The 15,808-nt window shown below is 42.1% G+C and overlaps 1 protein-coding gene and 1 pseudogene across 3 annotated transcripts; one reads left to right on the top strand and one right to left on the bottom strand.

The window, feature by feature from the left end:
• Window positions 1–3,022: 3,022 nt before the first annotated feature.
• LOC147890013 (protein yippee-like) lies at window positions 3,023–6,727 on the top strand. 3 transcript variants are annotated; one of them, XM_087390475.1, is made up of 5 exons: window positions 3,023–3,713; window positions 3,952–3,995; window positions 5,729–5,837; window positions 5,998–6,053; window positions 6,201–6,727. In XM_087390475.1, exons 1-5 carry the CDS (start codon window positions 3,618–3,620, stop codon window positions 6,238–6,240), a joined length of 345 nt encoding a protein of 114 aa, XP_087246601.1. In that variant the 5' UTR covers window positions 3,023–3,617; the 3' UTR covers window positions 6,241–6,727. The 3 variants fall into 3 exon arrangements, with proteins under 3 accessions (XP_087246601.1, XP_087246599.1, XP_087246600.1); XM_087390473.1 differs by having other exon boundaries at window positions 6,220–6,712; XM_087390474.1 differs by having other exon boundaries at window positions 6,145–6,279.
• A 7,111-nt stretch (window positions 6,728–13,838) lies between these two features.
• On the bottom strand, window positions 13,839–15,430 carry LOC147890012 (uncharacterized; annotated as a pseudogene).
• Between the last annotated feature and the right edge of the window lie 378 nt (window positions 15,431–15,808).

Raw genomic sequence — 15,808 nt, 5'->3', positions numbered from 1 at the left:
CCAGATGGGGGCCATGTGTGGCCTGATGGCTGGACGCTTCAGATAGAGTTGGCACACTGCCAACTATGCTACATGCAAGTGCGAGAAGGCATCCCTTGACTGACCGCACTGAGGGTAGATGGAGCATTTCCCGAGGTAGCCCACTCTCGGGTTGCGGGGCCCGTTTGAAGCCTTAGATGATCCCAGATGGCTCTAGGCCGAACAGAGCCCATAGGTCAGTTGCCCTGTTTTGTGCACTGGTTCTATCGTATGGTCGGTGGCCTATTTCGGGATCGATCCCCAGTCGACTGTTTTGGGCGGACTGGGTCGGTCACCCAATTGAGCCTAACCGACTACGACTGGTGGCTATATAAGAGCAAGCTCGTGAAGCCCATTTCATCACTGGCTACAGCAACCCTGATTCCTTAACATCCAGCCTCCGTCTTCTACTGTTTCCAGCACGCCATCGAAGCTTCTTTCACAGGAGCACACGGTTGGGAGGCAGCGCCATCTATTGTATCAGTTCTACAGTAATCAAATTTTTTATTCTCCATACTATCTTGTTTTCTCTCTTGCATACGAGATCCTGTTATCTGTTGAGCATAGGTCACGTTGTATTATTTTCTTACAGTAACTATAGCATAATGTCATCTTTTACTTCACATTGATGAAAATGGAATATAGAATTTTGTTATCTTCTAAAAAATCCAGTGCTAACAACTCCAAAGAAAAACTATACAACAATCTACATTGCATTAAACTTGTAGTTATCTTTGAGCGAATTCGTTATCGTCTTCGTAAATCACCATGCATCGATAAAATAATACATACCTTGGCCAATCATTTGGATGCTACCCTTGGAACAATTTTGATTCAAGATTGTCAATAAAACTATCCTCCTCAAATTATGGAGCAAACAACGTATCTAGAACTAAGCATAAAATACCGCATGAAGGAGAAACTGACAATCTTCTGTATGCAAGGTTGTTTGCAACTTGCAAGCATGACAAAATAATGCAATATCTTTTGATAACAACCTTCAAAGAGGGAACTACTATGAATGAAATAAGAAAAATCGCCTTGAAGTCCTAGAAGCTCACAATAATTGCGTGCCAACTCTACAAAAAGGGAGCAGTGACTTTAGAACACCATTGAGGCAAGGGGCTTCACATATAAGGATATAAGCATAATCAACTAATATAAACAAGGGTAAAACATACAAGATTCAAGAAACTAGATCTTAGCTTGAAGATTTTTTATGGTCAATATGATAAGCAAAACGAAAGAACATACCACACACATAGAAACCAACTATATTTGCCTATGTCACAATCAATTACAAAGTGCTCTACGTTAATAGATAAATAAATCAAAGAACTCACAACACTACTGTATAACAAAAGACAAGGATTGTAAGGATGTCACATAGAAACCAACTACATTTGCCTACGTCACAAAAGTCTCTAGGCTAATAGATAAATAAGCCAAAGAATTCATGATAATATCGTATAACAAAGGACAATAATTATTAGAATGTTTACACAAAAATCAGCTTTGTTATATGCTTTAAAACAACCATAAGAAATCACACCCTATGTTTAAATCTTCAAATATCTAGTAGGAATTGTGGACACCACTTCAACACTATGATACAAAGCCATGAGTATTAAATCACATCACTCCTATGCAATTCCTTGAAAGGGATTCCTTTGTGAATAATCCGCCTCTTAAAATCCATAGGTTATGTCAAAAGGCTATTCAAAATTCAAAAGAACTAAATAAATAACAAAACATAGAATTTGCATTCCACTTTTTGACCAACTGACAAAAGGCATAAATGGAGCACTATGTCCCTACCAAGATAACAAAATGTTGAAAACCCTTGATCATTGAAAATTTGATTGAAAATGGAGCTAGAATTCTTAAGCATGATTAAAAGCAAGGGTGTGCATAGTGAGGTCAAAGAAGAGATGTAAAGAAATGCAAGGAGATGTTATGAGGCAACTCACATGGCTTTAGCTTATGCTTCTAGGCAGAGTGCGTGTACACAACGGGATGGGGGTATCAAGGAAGGAATGGAATGGGAAATTGGAATCATGGAATGACAATTTCAATGCCACTCTGTTCTCCATTCCAATTGTTGAGAGTTGTTTTTTTTTTTGCATGAATCCCATTACACACACACACACACACACACACACACATTTTTTTGTTGCATGAATCCCATTACACACACACACACATACACACACACACAAGATAATTTTGATTAGCAAATGTATCTCACACAGACACTTATTTCTTTACACACACGCACATACATGTGTACTTCCCCAACTATGAATTATTCTTTTATGTACCCCCTGTGAAATCTCCCCTTTAGACTCTCTTTTTAACCACCCCACACACCAAGCACACTAATCCTCCCATACCTCCACTCATCCCTTCTCAACCCATGCACTCATTCACTCCTTACTCCACTTGTGACTTAACCTTTTTTTATTATCTAAGAATCCATATGGTTGTCTATATTCCTAGGTAAAGCGATAACAAGCCGGGGAAACACAGGCTTGTCTACCCAAATGCAACTATGATGTTTTAACATTGAGTTTGGCGAGAAACGTCACTATGGACCTATGGAAGAACTGATATTTGGTGAGAGAAGGATCACGAAAGACCCTACGATTGTGGTCCTTCCATAGGGTCCATAGTGTCGAGTCACACTTTTTTTTGCTAGAAGGTGCCCAGTCTCTCTCTCTCTCTCTCACACACACACTGTACACACATATAGTAATGTAAAGTACACCTCTGTGTGTGTGTGAGAGAGAGAGAGAGAGAGAGGTACTGAGCATATTCATTACTTTACATTACTCTGTGTGCGTGTGTGTGAAGAGAGAGAGAGAGAGAGAATATGCTAAGCACCATCTCTCTCTCTCACACAACCCAGAGACACACAAGTTGGCGTTTTTTTTTTCAATGAATGATGAGCTCCATAAAAGCCACACATACACACCCACCTCATGGGCAATGTTCGTGTGTGTGTGTGTGTGTCTATACACACACCCACCTCATGGGCAATGTTTTACTACTCGTGTGTGTGTGTGTGTCTCTCGTCCCATTCTGACTTACCTCTCTTTGTTTGTGCGACTCCTGTCATCTCGCACCTCTTCTAAGGCAATCCAACCCATTTCAACGCTATCACCAAAGCCCATCTCCCCTGCCCTCGCACGTTTCTCCCCTCTGCCTTGCCTCCCACGATTTCTGCCTGCCCATCTCTCTGCACTACTCCCTTATGGCCACAGTTATCCTTCCCAGTTGCTAGAGTCCAACCTTCCCCTGCTTCTTCATCTCTTTTGCGTCCTTGGTTGTTCCTCTCTCACCTTTTGGCTACATCTTTTGTTCAGGAATCTCTCACATTGCCCTCGCCTTTCACAGGTTCTTTCGTGGCTGTTCGAAGCATTCAAAGCTGTCTCAAGATCCTTCTCAGCATGCATTTCTATCTGTTTAAGCCTACGGGCCATGCAGCAGTACATTCATTGTGATACGTAAAGCTAATACGGACGCACGTACGTGTATATACACACATACATAGATAAAGATATAAGGAGGGCGACAGAGAGAGAGAGAGAGGGAGAGACATGGGTCGCTTGTATTTGATACAGCTGGAAGGGCGGATCTATAGCTGTAAATCTTGCCATAGCCATCTCGCCAATCTCGATGAGCTGGTATCAAAGGCAGGCCACTCTGTTCCTTCTCTTTTCTCCTTTTCTTCATGCATATTTTTACGAATCATTGCTGACCCTTGCGTTGACTGTGTTCTCTCCTTAACTTGAGATAGAATTGCTTTTTGGGTTTTGTTGGTTGGTGATCGCGCTTTGTTAACCAAGCCCCAGGTCCAGTATTGCTCCTAAATAGTCTCTTGATTCTTCATATGATCGAGCAATCTCAATTGGCTGTTGTTGCTCTGTCCAGGACTTTCGCTGCCGGCATGGGAAGGCCTATCTATTTAATACCCTGTAAGTCGTCACTCAACGTGTGCCCTTATTTTGAAGTCACCAGTAGATTGCTTGCAACCACACACGACACTCTGCAAGTCATCGACCAACTTGTGCATTTTTACTTCCTTCTCGGATGTTGAGTGCTTGCAGCTATCCCTAAAAGCAGAGATGTGGTTGTGTGCTCTTCTAGTGCAACACTTGGCCCTTTCTCTTTTCAGGCTTTTCGAAATCGACTTGCCTTCAAACTGCCTTAGAATGGCGAGTCTGGGTTTTTGTTTTCTCTTCCTAGCGGTCTATCTATATATCTATCTATCTATCCAAGCATGCATGCATGTGGGCGTGCTTGTCTATGTCTGATGTCAAAGTAAAATCGTAATGCTGTTTGCTGTATGGCAGTTCTACTTCAGATGGCACATCTTTTCCTCATCTTGGCTTCTTTCCATTGTACACTTGCTCTAACTTAGGAGATGCGTCTCCTGAGATAACCAACATAATTCTATCTCACAGCACACAATGTTGAAGTTCTTAGAATTCTATCTCACAGCGCACAATGTCGAAGTTCTTAAAGGGAAATTTAGCGAAGCAATCAGGAACGCACAAGCAGAGAGAAACAGTTGTGTTGGGTGCGAGAGGTCCAGCTAGAATAGTGCGTTTGTCCATGCTGCAACCAGTGCATCATGCCATAAAATTAGCTCCTTTGACGTAGGCATAGGAATGATCATTCCCAAAGAATATTTCGCGACATCGCAACCCTTTTTCAAGGGAGTATGGATGTGTGGTATGAGCTTTTTTCCTTTCTTCCGTGTCGATGCCTCAAGTTGCCAATCTGTAAGTCTCACTAGGAGTCAGCCTGAATCGAGTGAACATAACAAATTGTTGGGTACATGAGCATCATGTAGATCTCCGTAGTTTGGGTGCTTTCGACCATTAAGGCAGAGTCTTCCTGTTCTCTTTCAGGTGCAGTGCCAAATTTCAGTTTTATTCTTCACGCTTCTTTACGACAAGCCTTTCAATCATAAGTCAACACATACTGATAGATGTATTGAGTGCTAAGATTAATCTTTAATGAAGGATCATTAACATAGATATTCTCTATTTACAATTGTGAATCCATGCATCCCATTTCAATTCGCTCTTCAGTAACTGGTAACAGTGCAAGTAATCTGTGTAATGCAGCTTATAGGTGGGACCAGCTGATACTATGATAATTCTTTGTTTCTTAACCGGCCTATTGCTTGTTGAGCATGAAATCTTGTATTGGAGACGAAAATAAGATGGTATTGAGTTTGAAAGAAACTTGGAGCAGGTTACTTTTCGATTTGTCCTCTCTTTTTTTAATCATGGCGGAGTTTGCTCTACATCTTTAGAGCTTTGATAGACTGATACTGTGAACATATTTATGCAGATATTAATAGGGAGTATGTGGTTGTGGTTAATGTATTAGAGCATATGTTTACTCACTCATCCACACTTATTGGGGGACTGAGGTACCTGTGGGACGTCAATAGTAGTGTATCTTTGCTATTTATGGAGTTGTTGGGGTTGCATACCCAGGGCTGTCGTGAGGGTAAAAAGCTCTCTTATGATTTTACATGAGCTTAGGCATTTATCCCTGTAAATTCATATTCTATATATGTATGTATGTATGCATTTAGGTGTGCATGTGTGTATATAATGATATATATTGGGTTGGGGGGGGGAGGGAGAGAGAGAGTAGCTGCCAGAAGTAGTGATGTTCTTTGCTTTTGCAGTGTTAATGTTAGTGTTGGACCTCTGGAGGAAAGGATGATGACAACAGGGATGCATATTGTTGCTGATATTTTTTGCAATTGCTGTGGAAGAATTGTTGGGTGGAAATATGTAAGATTTGTCACCTAGGCAATTTGAGTTGGAACTAGCTTCAGGGTCTTCTGCATTTTTTTAGTTTGATACTAAGCAGCTCTGTTGCCTTTAAGGTTTCCTTTTTTGAATAGATTTGTGATATTTTTATCTGATCAGCCAATCTATATTCATCTGACAGGAATCTGCTTGTGAAAAGAAGCAGAAGTACAAGGAAGGGAAGTTTATTTTAGAAAGGTATGTCTTATAACTTCATTTTCTTATTGGTTCTCTGATATAGAGTGCGTAGGTTCCCAGTGCTCACATTTGGAACAGATTGACATGTCAGTGCTATGTTTGATTGGAGCTTTAAAAATTGTGGTGCGCTGTCTGATTAATCAAAAGGATAACTGCTTTGAGGCAGAGCCAAGGTGGTCGATGGTGATGGCGCAAACTTCTATCTGGACACCCATCACACAAGCAGTGATGCTGATGACATTTGATGGCTTCGGGAACAGGGAGGAGAGGTGAATTTATTATTCAGTGGGTGATGTCCATTTGAGTGCTGGAAAGGGTGCCCCACTTTTTAAATATGATCCGATGAATTTCCCTTGGTGTAAGAGCTTTTTTGGGCTTCATTTACATGAGGCTGGATCAAAGTCCGGCTCTTACTCTGGGAGGTGATGTATTTAGTTAGATTTTAATGGACCCTTGTATCTCGTGCTGTTCACAACTGGGCAGCACATCATATATATACCTCTACATGCGTAGATGTGTTAATACTGCACAGCTTTCTCTTTGATTACCTGTCTTCTGCTATTTAAGGAGTTTGTTTCACTATACCTGTGAAGTCTGTTCAACATGCAGGAGAGTGCCTCACACAGGCTCTTTGCCAATAGTAGGATTACTCATATAGGGCCTTGAGAGTGTTCCCTTAGGGGCAGTCTTCTTTCAATTCATTGTGGTCCCTAGCAACGTCTAGGTATGCCATCCATATTTTTTTCTTAATTGGGTTGCGAAAACGATTATTATTTTTGTCACATGATACTTGTCCAATTACTGAGTCTCTATAGAAGTCAGTGTTACAGGCCGTTTTGAGACCATTTATGCAAATCTAATTCAACTGCAGGGGCAAATGCATTGACATCCTAACGAGACCCAGTGTGATCAATGGGAATGCTGATCCTTGCAAGTCCAAATGCAAATATGTTAGCATCTTAAAGGGACCCAAATAGGATCTATAGGACTTGCTGATCCGAACAGGCTGTCAGTCTGCAGCCCTAATTCTGTACTAACCAGCACACATAGCACTACTTTGCAGAAAGATGCAATGAAAATGGGAACTTAAAATACCCTACGATATTAGACCGAGAATGTGCCCAGTGCTTGCTGCCTCAAACATTAGACAACGGGCTATATAATTTTGATGTGCCACTTACAAAGGGGTTAAGGGAGGCTTTTGGGAGTGCGGTGGAAAGTGAACACTAGAAGAGAGCAAACGCCACTACCACACGCATTGTGAAATGAAGTCAGAGAGAGACTCCAAGGGATCTCAGGGAAAGGCCCTCTACTGCCAGGCAAAACCTCCACGATGGGATGATAGATGCAGTGGAAGGGAGGTCTAGAAATAGCCTCAGCCCCGTCTAGTTGGTCTACAAGACAGGTGGACCTGGCTGTCAAAAGGGGCCGACCAGTGAGTCCGTGCAGCCCACCCATAGACCGATTGCCATGGCCTAGTAACCCGAAGTCAAAGAGAGACTACAAGGGATCTCAGGGAAAGGACCTCTATTGTTGGGCAAAACCTCCACTATTAGATGTTACAAGTGGTGGAAGGGATGTGTATAAATAGCTTTAGCCTCCTATGGTTGATCTACAAGGTAGATTGACCTGGTTGTCAAAAAAGGTCAACTAGCAAGTCCGTGCACCCCACCCACAGACCGATTGCCAAGGCCTAGTAACCCGACTAAGTATGTCTGGTCTGTAGCCCAAGGTGGCTTGGATGGCCCCATGTTGGCCCAAACTAGGCATAGCCTAGGGGCAAGTATTGTGGCACTAGAACAAGTCCTCAGCACCTGGAGTCAAGCCTTGAATTGAGCTGATCCAATTTGCACCCCTTGGGACAATTGTAGCTGGTGCAACCTCCGAATACCTTGGAGTAGGTTGGAACCTCTAGGAAAATTTGCTAGGGATACATGCCTAGATGCGTTGCCAACCCCTCTCCTACTCTAGCCTCAAATGGGATCGGCACAGCCACAACAAAGGCCCTCACTCCTACTCTCTACATGATACATTAAGAGATGTTTAACTCTAATAGCACCTCTCAGCTCTTGGATGTAGCATAAGTTGGGTGTGCCATTGGAGCATGTCGGAATCCATTGTGAAGCATCGTTGTTGAAGAATGCCGTAGAGTAGATACTTGTTGGAAGAAGTCCCCCTCTCAACACGAACTGTCTTAGCATGCTTGTTGGAATCCAAAATTGCAAACTCTTAGGGCAACTCGTTTGTGGTAAACTCCTTTGGTTTTGTATTGATATCACAATCTAGTTGATGTTGCCACTGCTGTAAGATCTACTCTTTTGTATGGTCATTGCATCATTAAGCTGTATTGTCCCCTTTGAAGCCCCTTGAGGTCTAGTTTGGTAGATTGATACCAAAGTGATAAACCAATGTGCTCTAGAAATTAACAAGGCATCCAACTGTTCACTAGGAATTTTAAAAAAGTGTGGTACCTAGAATCCCACACTAGTAATGATTGAACCTATCTGGATTTCCAGTAGTTTATCATAGAACACTTCAACAGGAAACCCCCTCTAGGTCTGCCAGGTCATAATGTGAAGATAAGTATTGAACCCGTGCTTTGCACGAGCAAAGATGCATGACCATCCTCAACCACTCCCCATCTGAAGGTGGATCTTTGATTCTTAAATTTTGGCTAAGTCAACCCATGGCCCTGAGACCTTCCATCCCCTCCTTTCATTCCATTAACCTTTCATGTCCTCCTTCCTCTCGAAGGTGACCTTCCATCTCCTCCATTCCATTCACCTTCTATCTCCTCCTTGCCCCTAAAGTTACAGGAATGGTTGCTACATCAAAAGGTCCAAGAATGAGAGTACCGGAGGGTTTTATAAGAATAGGGCTGTTGATTGGCCAACCTTGGTTGGCTTGTCAACACTGATTGTTGACTATGTTCGTCAAAAGCCAACATTGATTAAAAAAGTCAACTTTTTATTTTTTTGACTTGTTTTGTCTTCTTCTGACTTTTGTACTACTGCATTTGTCTTGCTGTGTTGTCGATGTGATAGCTTGTGAAAGGAGTATGGCATGGGCTTTGGATGCCCATGACATCCCCTTTTGTTGAAATTGAAACAAAGGCAAAGTTGTAAACCCCTATCCATGGACTATTGGAATGTGTGGCTAGTGCCAAGTCTAATTATGGGCACCATCAAAAGTATTCAAGTCTTCTTCGTTGGATCCTAAACTATTATGGTGCAATTCTGCTAATTGAGAATTGTTGTGCACCAAGGATGATGTTAGTTTGGCCTAATGTGGTGACAATGAAGGTACGCTTCTCTACCATCCCACTGATGCAAAGCTCAACATTGTGTGCTAGTGAGATGTGCCAAGCCATGCCAAATGCATTATGAAGTTGAAACACCGAACCTGGCTGTATTGGGAAGATGTAGCTCAACTGCTACTGTTACGACGAGCAAATCCTTTGAGTGGCCTTGATAAAAAAGGGTTTTGATCTTTGTGGCTGCTACTTGTCCTTAACACATGAGAACATCTTATATGAGCTCTTTTATTGGGTTACCTGTAAGATAGTAGAAACAACTTCTAAGGGTCATGATGTTGGTGGATGAAAATTATGGTAGTGTCAATTGTCATCATCCTTCTCATGGTAGTGGTAGCAATGATGCTCTAAGTCATGTCTTAGTTTCTCTTCTACGTTGAGAAAACCTTTGAACAACGTATTGGCTATGGGTTGGCTAGAGCTCTTTTTGGTCCTGTTGGAGGCCCTTTGGAAGAACTGGGTCCCTTGCTCTCATGAGCTCAAAGGTTTGAGTGAGCCCACAAGCACTATCAAATCCAGTGAGTTTCAAGTTGTGAACATACCTTTGATTATCTCGTTGCAATACGAGTTTTACGATCTTTTTGCACTCATCTTTCTATAGTTGGAGGCAACTTGAGTGAATTGATTGGTGTAATTGTTTATTGCCTCTATGGGTCCTTGGGTAAGTTCTAACAATTGTGTCTCTAATTGCTCCTCTATCAAGGAGGAAGAAATTGTGCCTTTATGTCCTTCTAGAACTCCGTCCACTTGTAATGTGGCTGCTCTCATTCTCTACATCATTATGATGTAGGTGCCATTTATGCCATCAAGTAATTGCCTTTCCTGTGAGGTGCATTGATGTGAGAAGACACTTCTCGTTGTCTTTGTGGCTACAACTGAAATATAACTTTTGAATCAATCAAGTCAAGAAAGCAACACTAAGGGGCCTATTTTACCATCATACCATAAGAAGTTGGGCTCCTTAGGTCATGACAATTATGTAGGGTGATGGACCTTCTGAATTGCATCGGGGTAGAAAAATGAGAAGATGGTGATCTCATTATTCCTCTCGATCCTCACGCTCAGCTTCCCCATTAGAGTGATTGTAGGCCTCCTTTGCTACTTTGTCTCACGTCGGTGTTCTCTAGCTTCATGTGCCCAATCCTTTCGCATCTCCTAAATCTACAACATGCTAGTGAAAAGGGACTCAGATTGTTGTTATTGCAATCGCATCATGGTCTATAACCATGTAAAATGGTCGATGTTGTCATTGTGAGTTTTGTAGTAAGGTTTGGTATAGTTGTGGATCTTGCCTCCTCCTCCATACCGAACTACAAAGGCTCTACTTAGCTCATGGTGTTCTTGGAGTAGGTTTTATTTTATGTACCTATTGGTAATATTGGATCTCCAACTTTTACAAAAGTAGATGGAGTGCTCAAAGTGGAGGAGAGAGCTTACATGAGAAATGGAGAGAGATGGAGAATCACACACGAAGTAGAGCGAATCAATTAGCTATAACCTTCATAGCACAGAAGGCTAAGAATGATCAACACCGTACAAGGGCAATGACCACCCGTTATGTAGGAACTAAGTCCTCATTCTCTAGTCCAAATTCTATCCATGATCTACATCCACCAATCACATGGATGTGGATTTACCACTCCAATCAAATTGATGTATAAATCTCAACACTCTCGCAATACGAAAAGGGTGAAGTATTTCAATAACATCAGTCGATATCAACTAAGGGAGAAGCCTTTATCAGTTACATGCTTATTACAATGTTTAGGATATAATTGGAGGGAACCTATTGGCTTTGAAGTAGCTCTCCAAGGTAAGAAATGTGACAGGTGTCCACAGCCAGTGGCATGCTTCCTACCGGCTATAGCGCCATCAAATGCTTCCAAGAAACCTCAAAAGACAATGCAGGTCAAAAAAATGTAGGTTGACAACGCGTTTACTTTTTGGTCAATATTTGACTTTTGACCAACCTGGTCCAATGATCAACATTTGATTGGTCAAACATGTCGATCAAATTTCCCTTAAAGCTTATATAAGGCCAGCCCATTGGCCTCATTCTTCATCCAAGTCTTATAGTGCTCTCGCCCTTAGAAGCAACAACTCCAGGGATTAGGATCAGGGTTAGAAAGTCCGTAGTAGCCCAATAGCCCCTTCCATGCCTTCTTTAGCTAGTCCTTATCTTGGTTTAGTTTCTAGTTCTCTTTTATAGTAAGGGTTCTCCCTTTATATAGAACTTGTTTCTTTACAATGTATTCAACCCTTTGGGCCAGGCATCATTCAATATTTATTTTCTCTCTTCAAAGGCATGCTATATTCTCTCCCTCTAACTCTCACACTCACTCCATAGGTCCATTTGTGTTTTGAGTACATCATTCTTTAAGTTCAGATAGTATTGAGCTGGAGAGAGAGTGAGTGCTCCTGCCATTCTTTAACTCTCACTCTCATGGCAGGAGGGGAACATGCTATGTGATCAAAATTTTGTTAGGTGAAGGAGGGTGAATGCTGAGGATTCAATGACCTATGTGGGCAACATGTATATCTCTATGATTCTAGACACTTGTGTAATCTGTTGTACATGACCAAATCATGATTATTGCGCATATCCAAAAGATATGTCCCACAATGAGACTTTGGACCCAATATGTATGACTTCTAATTATGATTGTAAATATTATGTAATTATTGTAATGATCTAGGATCTCTGCTAGCATGTCCTTGGTCTAGCATGGAAGTCCTTCATGAGTAAAACTTGTCCTTGCTACATCCACCTCTAGATGTTGCCATAGAGTGCCAAAATGGTGAAACTTGTCCCCTCCTTAACGTTTTCTTGGCATAATTAGATGGATATGCTGAAATGGGGCATGCTGCAACATCAGCATTGGTCCGACAGGTGTCGCCTATCACATGTAATGTTGTAGCTTCAGGTTTGCCTACCCGATAAGCAATGTTGGCTATCACATTTAGTCAAGCATCATCGCCTAGGGGTGGACGTCTTGCCTCTAATAACAAGACTAAGAAAAGTAGCTGTATGGGTGGAGCTACAACCACAGATGTGGATGAGACGGTTCAGCTTGCCATTAGGCCCCTCCACCACCCCTCACAACACCCCTAGCTACACCACTTGCCCTAGCAAGAGTAGGACGGGCTCTTGTTGTGGTGGGAGTGAAGTATGTGTATTCCCACCTCCCCTACCACGATGAGACATAGCTTGGTACTGGCCTCGTGCCTTCTCGCCCACCTGCTGCCACCACTCCTTCTTGCTCCACCCCAAGTGGATCCGCTACCACCCCACACTCGACCGCCACTCCCACCTCATGCCTTCCACGAATACCAGATCATATCAACCCTGAGGACATCTCATATACTCTCAATCAATTAGGAGAGATCTTTGAGGATAGGAGGGGAAAATAGGTGATTGAGAGGTGATTGCTCGTATGAGGCGCCTGCTGTTTGTATTATTTTCTAAGGATAACGCAATTGTATTATTTTCCAAGAATAACGCAATTGGAGTGAGACAAAAAGGAGGATTTAGTATAGGAGATCAAGAGGAAATTTCCAATCCATAGTTGTAAGACACGTTAAGACACGACACGTTAGACACGCTTTAGACATGAGTGTCTAAATTGTCTTAAAGATAAGACACGTAAGACACGTTTTCTAGTTATAATAATATTAAATAAATATTAAATTTAAAAATATAAGTATGTATAAGTACAACTTGGTAGCATGACTAGCTGCTAGTTTTGAGTTTTAACATTTTAGAAGTACAATGTAGTTAAGAGTGAAGACTTCTTAGTGCTCACTTGTCAATTAAGACTTAAAAGTTAAATGCCAAGACTCGAGACTTAAAAGTTAAAAGTTAAGACTCAAGACTCATGGGCTTGCAAGTCATGACTCACAACTTTAAGGTTTAAAGTGCAAACCAACAATTTGACATTCAAAATTCCAAATTACAACTTAAAAAGAGCCTAGAGGCCCAAGGGCTACATAGATGATAGACTGATAGTCAATCATCACAGATCAATAAAGTTTAAACATATGTCATAAATAACTCGGCCAATGCCAACAATCTAGTAGTCACATGTGACATGAATGAAATCTGAATCCTCATACATATAGCTAAATGGAAAACTTTTTAATCTCAAGAGTCAAGTGTCTCAAGACTCATCCTAGTCTGAATCTGCTAGGTCACTGCCACTGCTGGATCCAAAGTCACCATCAGTGATAGTGTTACCCTCACTATCATACTGTGGCTCCTCAGGCACCTCATCCTCCTCCTCCTCCTCCTCCTCATCCTCCCCCTCCTCCTCGTCCAAGGCAGACCGCATAGGTGTATCTGACGAGGTACTGGCCATAGCCACGGCTCTCCCATGGCCACGTCGGATGGCACAACCACGACCTCGTGCTCCTCTTCCACCACTCCTGCCTCTAACTCTACCTCTGCCTCTGCCACTACCCTCTGATGTGTCCCTCTATGCTGGAATAGCAATGGCTGATGATGCTGATCTACGACGTGAATGAGTGACTCGTCTATCTATGGTCTCTAGCTCTCTATGTAGCTGTGCATGTATCTCCTCCTCATCAGCTTCAACTCTAGCATAAGTAGGCAACTTGGTTATGTCAATGCTTGTAGGATCCACCTGCAACAACATTTAGAAACATATGTTATTATGTTCAATGTTCATTGTTATGATTTCAATTTCCTAGATATATTTAGAATCGAAATCATAGATGATAGAACTGTGAACATGTTACAATAGACTCAAGCTACCAATGTTACCTGCATTGGACCTACCAAGTTTTTAAGCTTTCTTATAAGCCTCAAGTTTGCACGGCAGTATACCAAGTGCTCGAGTTGCCTTGTGCTTGACTTGTTCCTTATTTTCGTATGGATCAAAGAGTAGGAGCTCCAGTTCCTCTTGCATGCTCCTACTGCACATTCCTTTTGCCATTTGGTTCCAAATCCCGATTGGCATTTATAAATCGAGATTAAAGGAGTGAGAATCAAGATCAATCATCATCTACATTTACAGTTTACCTAACCAGGAATAGCAAATGCCAAACTTCAAAGATATATGTCTCAGCTCTCACTTGAGATAAAATCTGGAGAGCCAACTTCCACACTCGAGGAGTGGAGTAGCCATATATCTCCCACCACTCAATTGGCTTCACACAAATCTCTTTCCTTCTAGACGTGGGTCTAGAGAAGGAAACACCCACACTATTCTAATACTGAGAAAGCTCCAAGTCCAGCTCCAATTGCTCATCCTCTGAAAAAACCCTCCCTATGTAGGCATCTCTATCCGCCAATAACTCTAGTTTATTGAATAAATCTGCTGACTTAATAGTGGATGCAAAAGTGTTGCAAGCCCATGGATGGGCCTACACATGAACTGCCATCTCGTATCCACTAGAGACCTTATTTCTTCCAATCTACATATCAACATAATTTGTAAATTATAATAAACACTAATAATGGATTTATGATAAGTGATGATTCATTACTTATTAATATAATGGACATAGACCAACCTTACCTCTCAGGTGCAAGGGAGTTACATGTACTCAACGAAACACGCAACTGCTCCATGAAATGATGGACCAAGCCAAGAGTACTTCCCTCCATATCAGTCACTCGCAAGACAGCGAATAAAGGATGGAGAGCTTTCACTATGGACTCCATGTCAGTCCAAAGTGAGTGATCCAAGCACATCCTCTGTACTATCATGCTCTCTGCCCTGGTAGAGTCAGGCCACTCTAACCACATCCGAGACACCATTGTCTGTCGAAGAGCTACATGCACTAAAAGAAGGCGCTCCAAAACAATGTGCATGTATGCAAAGCGTGTCTTCGATGGCCGGACAATTTCCAAGTTGCTATGCTCCCTGAATATGGCCAAGGCCTTGGGCTTCTTCTTAAAGAAGGCTGCAATGGTACTAGCAGTCTGCATCACACTAGCAATCCAAGGGAGCCGACCGATGTCCTCCATGAGAAGGTCTAGGCAATGTGAAGCACAAGGAGTCCATACAATGGAAGGAAACTCTGCCTCCACAAGCTCTCCCATCCTCACACAATTAGTTGCATTGTCTGTAACAACTTGGACCACATTCTTAGGCCTATCTCGATGATAGCTGCTCGGATATGCTGAAAAATGACTTCACTTGTAGTGCTAGCACCTCCTCGACTTGTATCAATAGCTTTCAAAAAACAGGTACCAAGGCATGAGGATACCAATATATTAATGATGCCCCTCCTCCTAACATCACTCCAACCATCAGACAGAATGCTGCAACCAAATTTCTTCCATCCCTCCTTGATAGGATCAAGAGCTTTGTTAATTCTACCTATCTCCTCCTCCAACACAGATGTCCTCATCGCACCATATGTCACACGTGTCCATGTATCTGTAGCTCCCACAGCTGCCACTGCCTTGATCATCCTC

This window comes from Dipteris shenzhenensis, chromosome 19 (assembly GCF_047967505.1).
Source record: "Dipteris shenzhenensis isolate YYH24624 ecotype China chromosome 19, Dip_SZ_1.0, whole genome shotgun sequence".
Lineage (NCBI taxonomy): Eukaryota > Viridiplantae > Streptophyta > Polypodiopsida > Gleicheniales > Dipteridaceae > Dipteris > Dipteris shenzhenensis.
The sequence above is the reverse complement of the archived record's forward strand: the minus strand, read 5'-3'. Positions and strand labels throughout refer to the sequence as shown.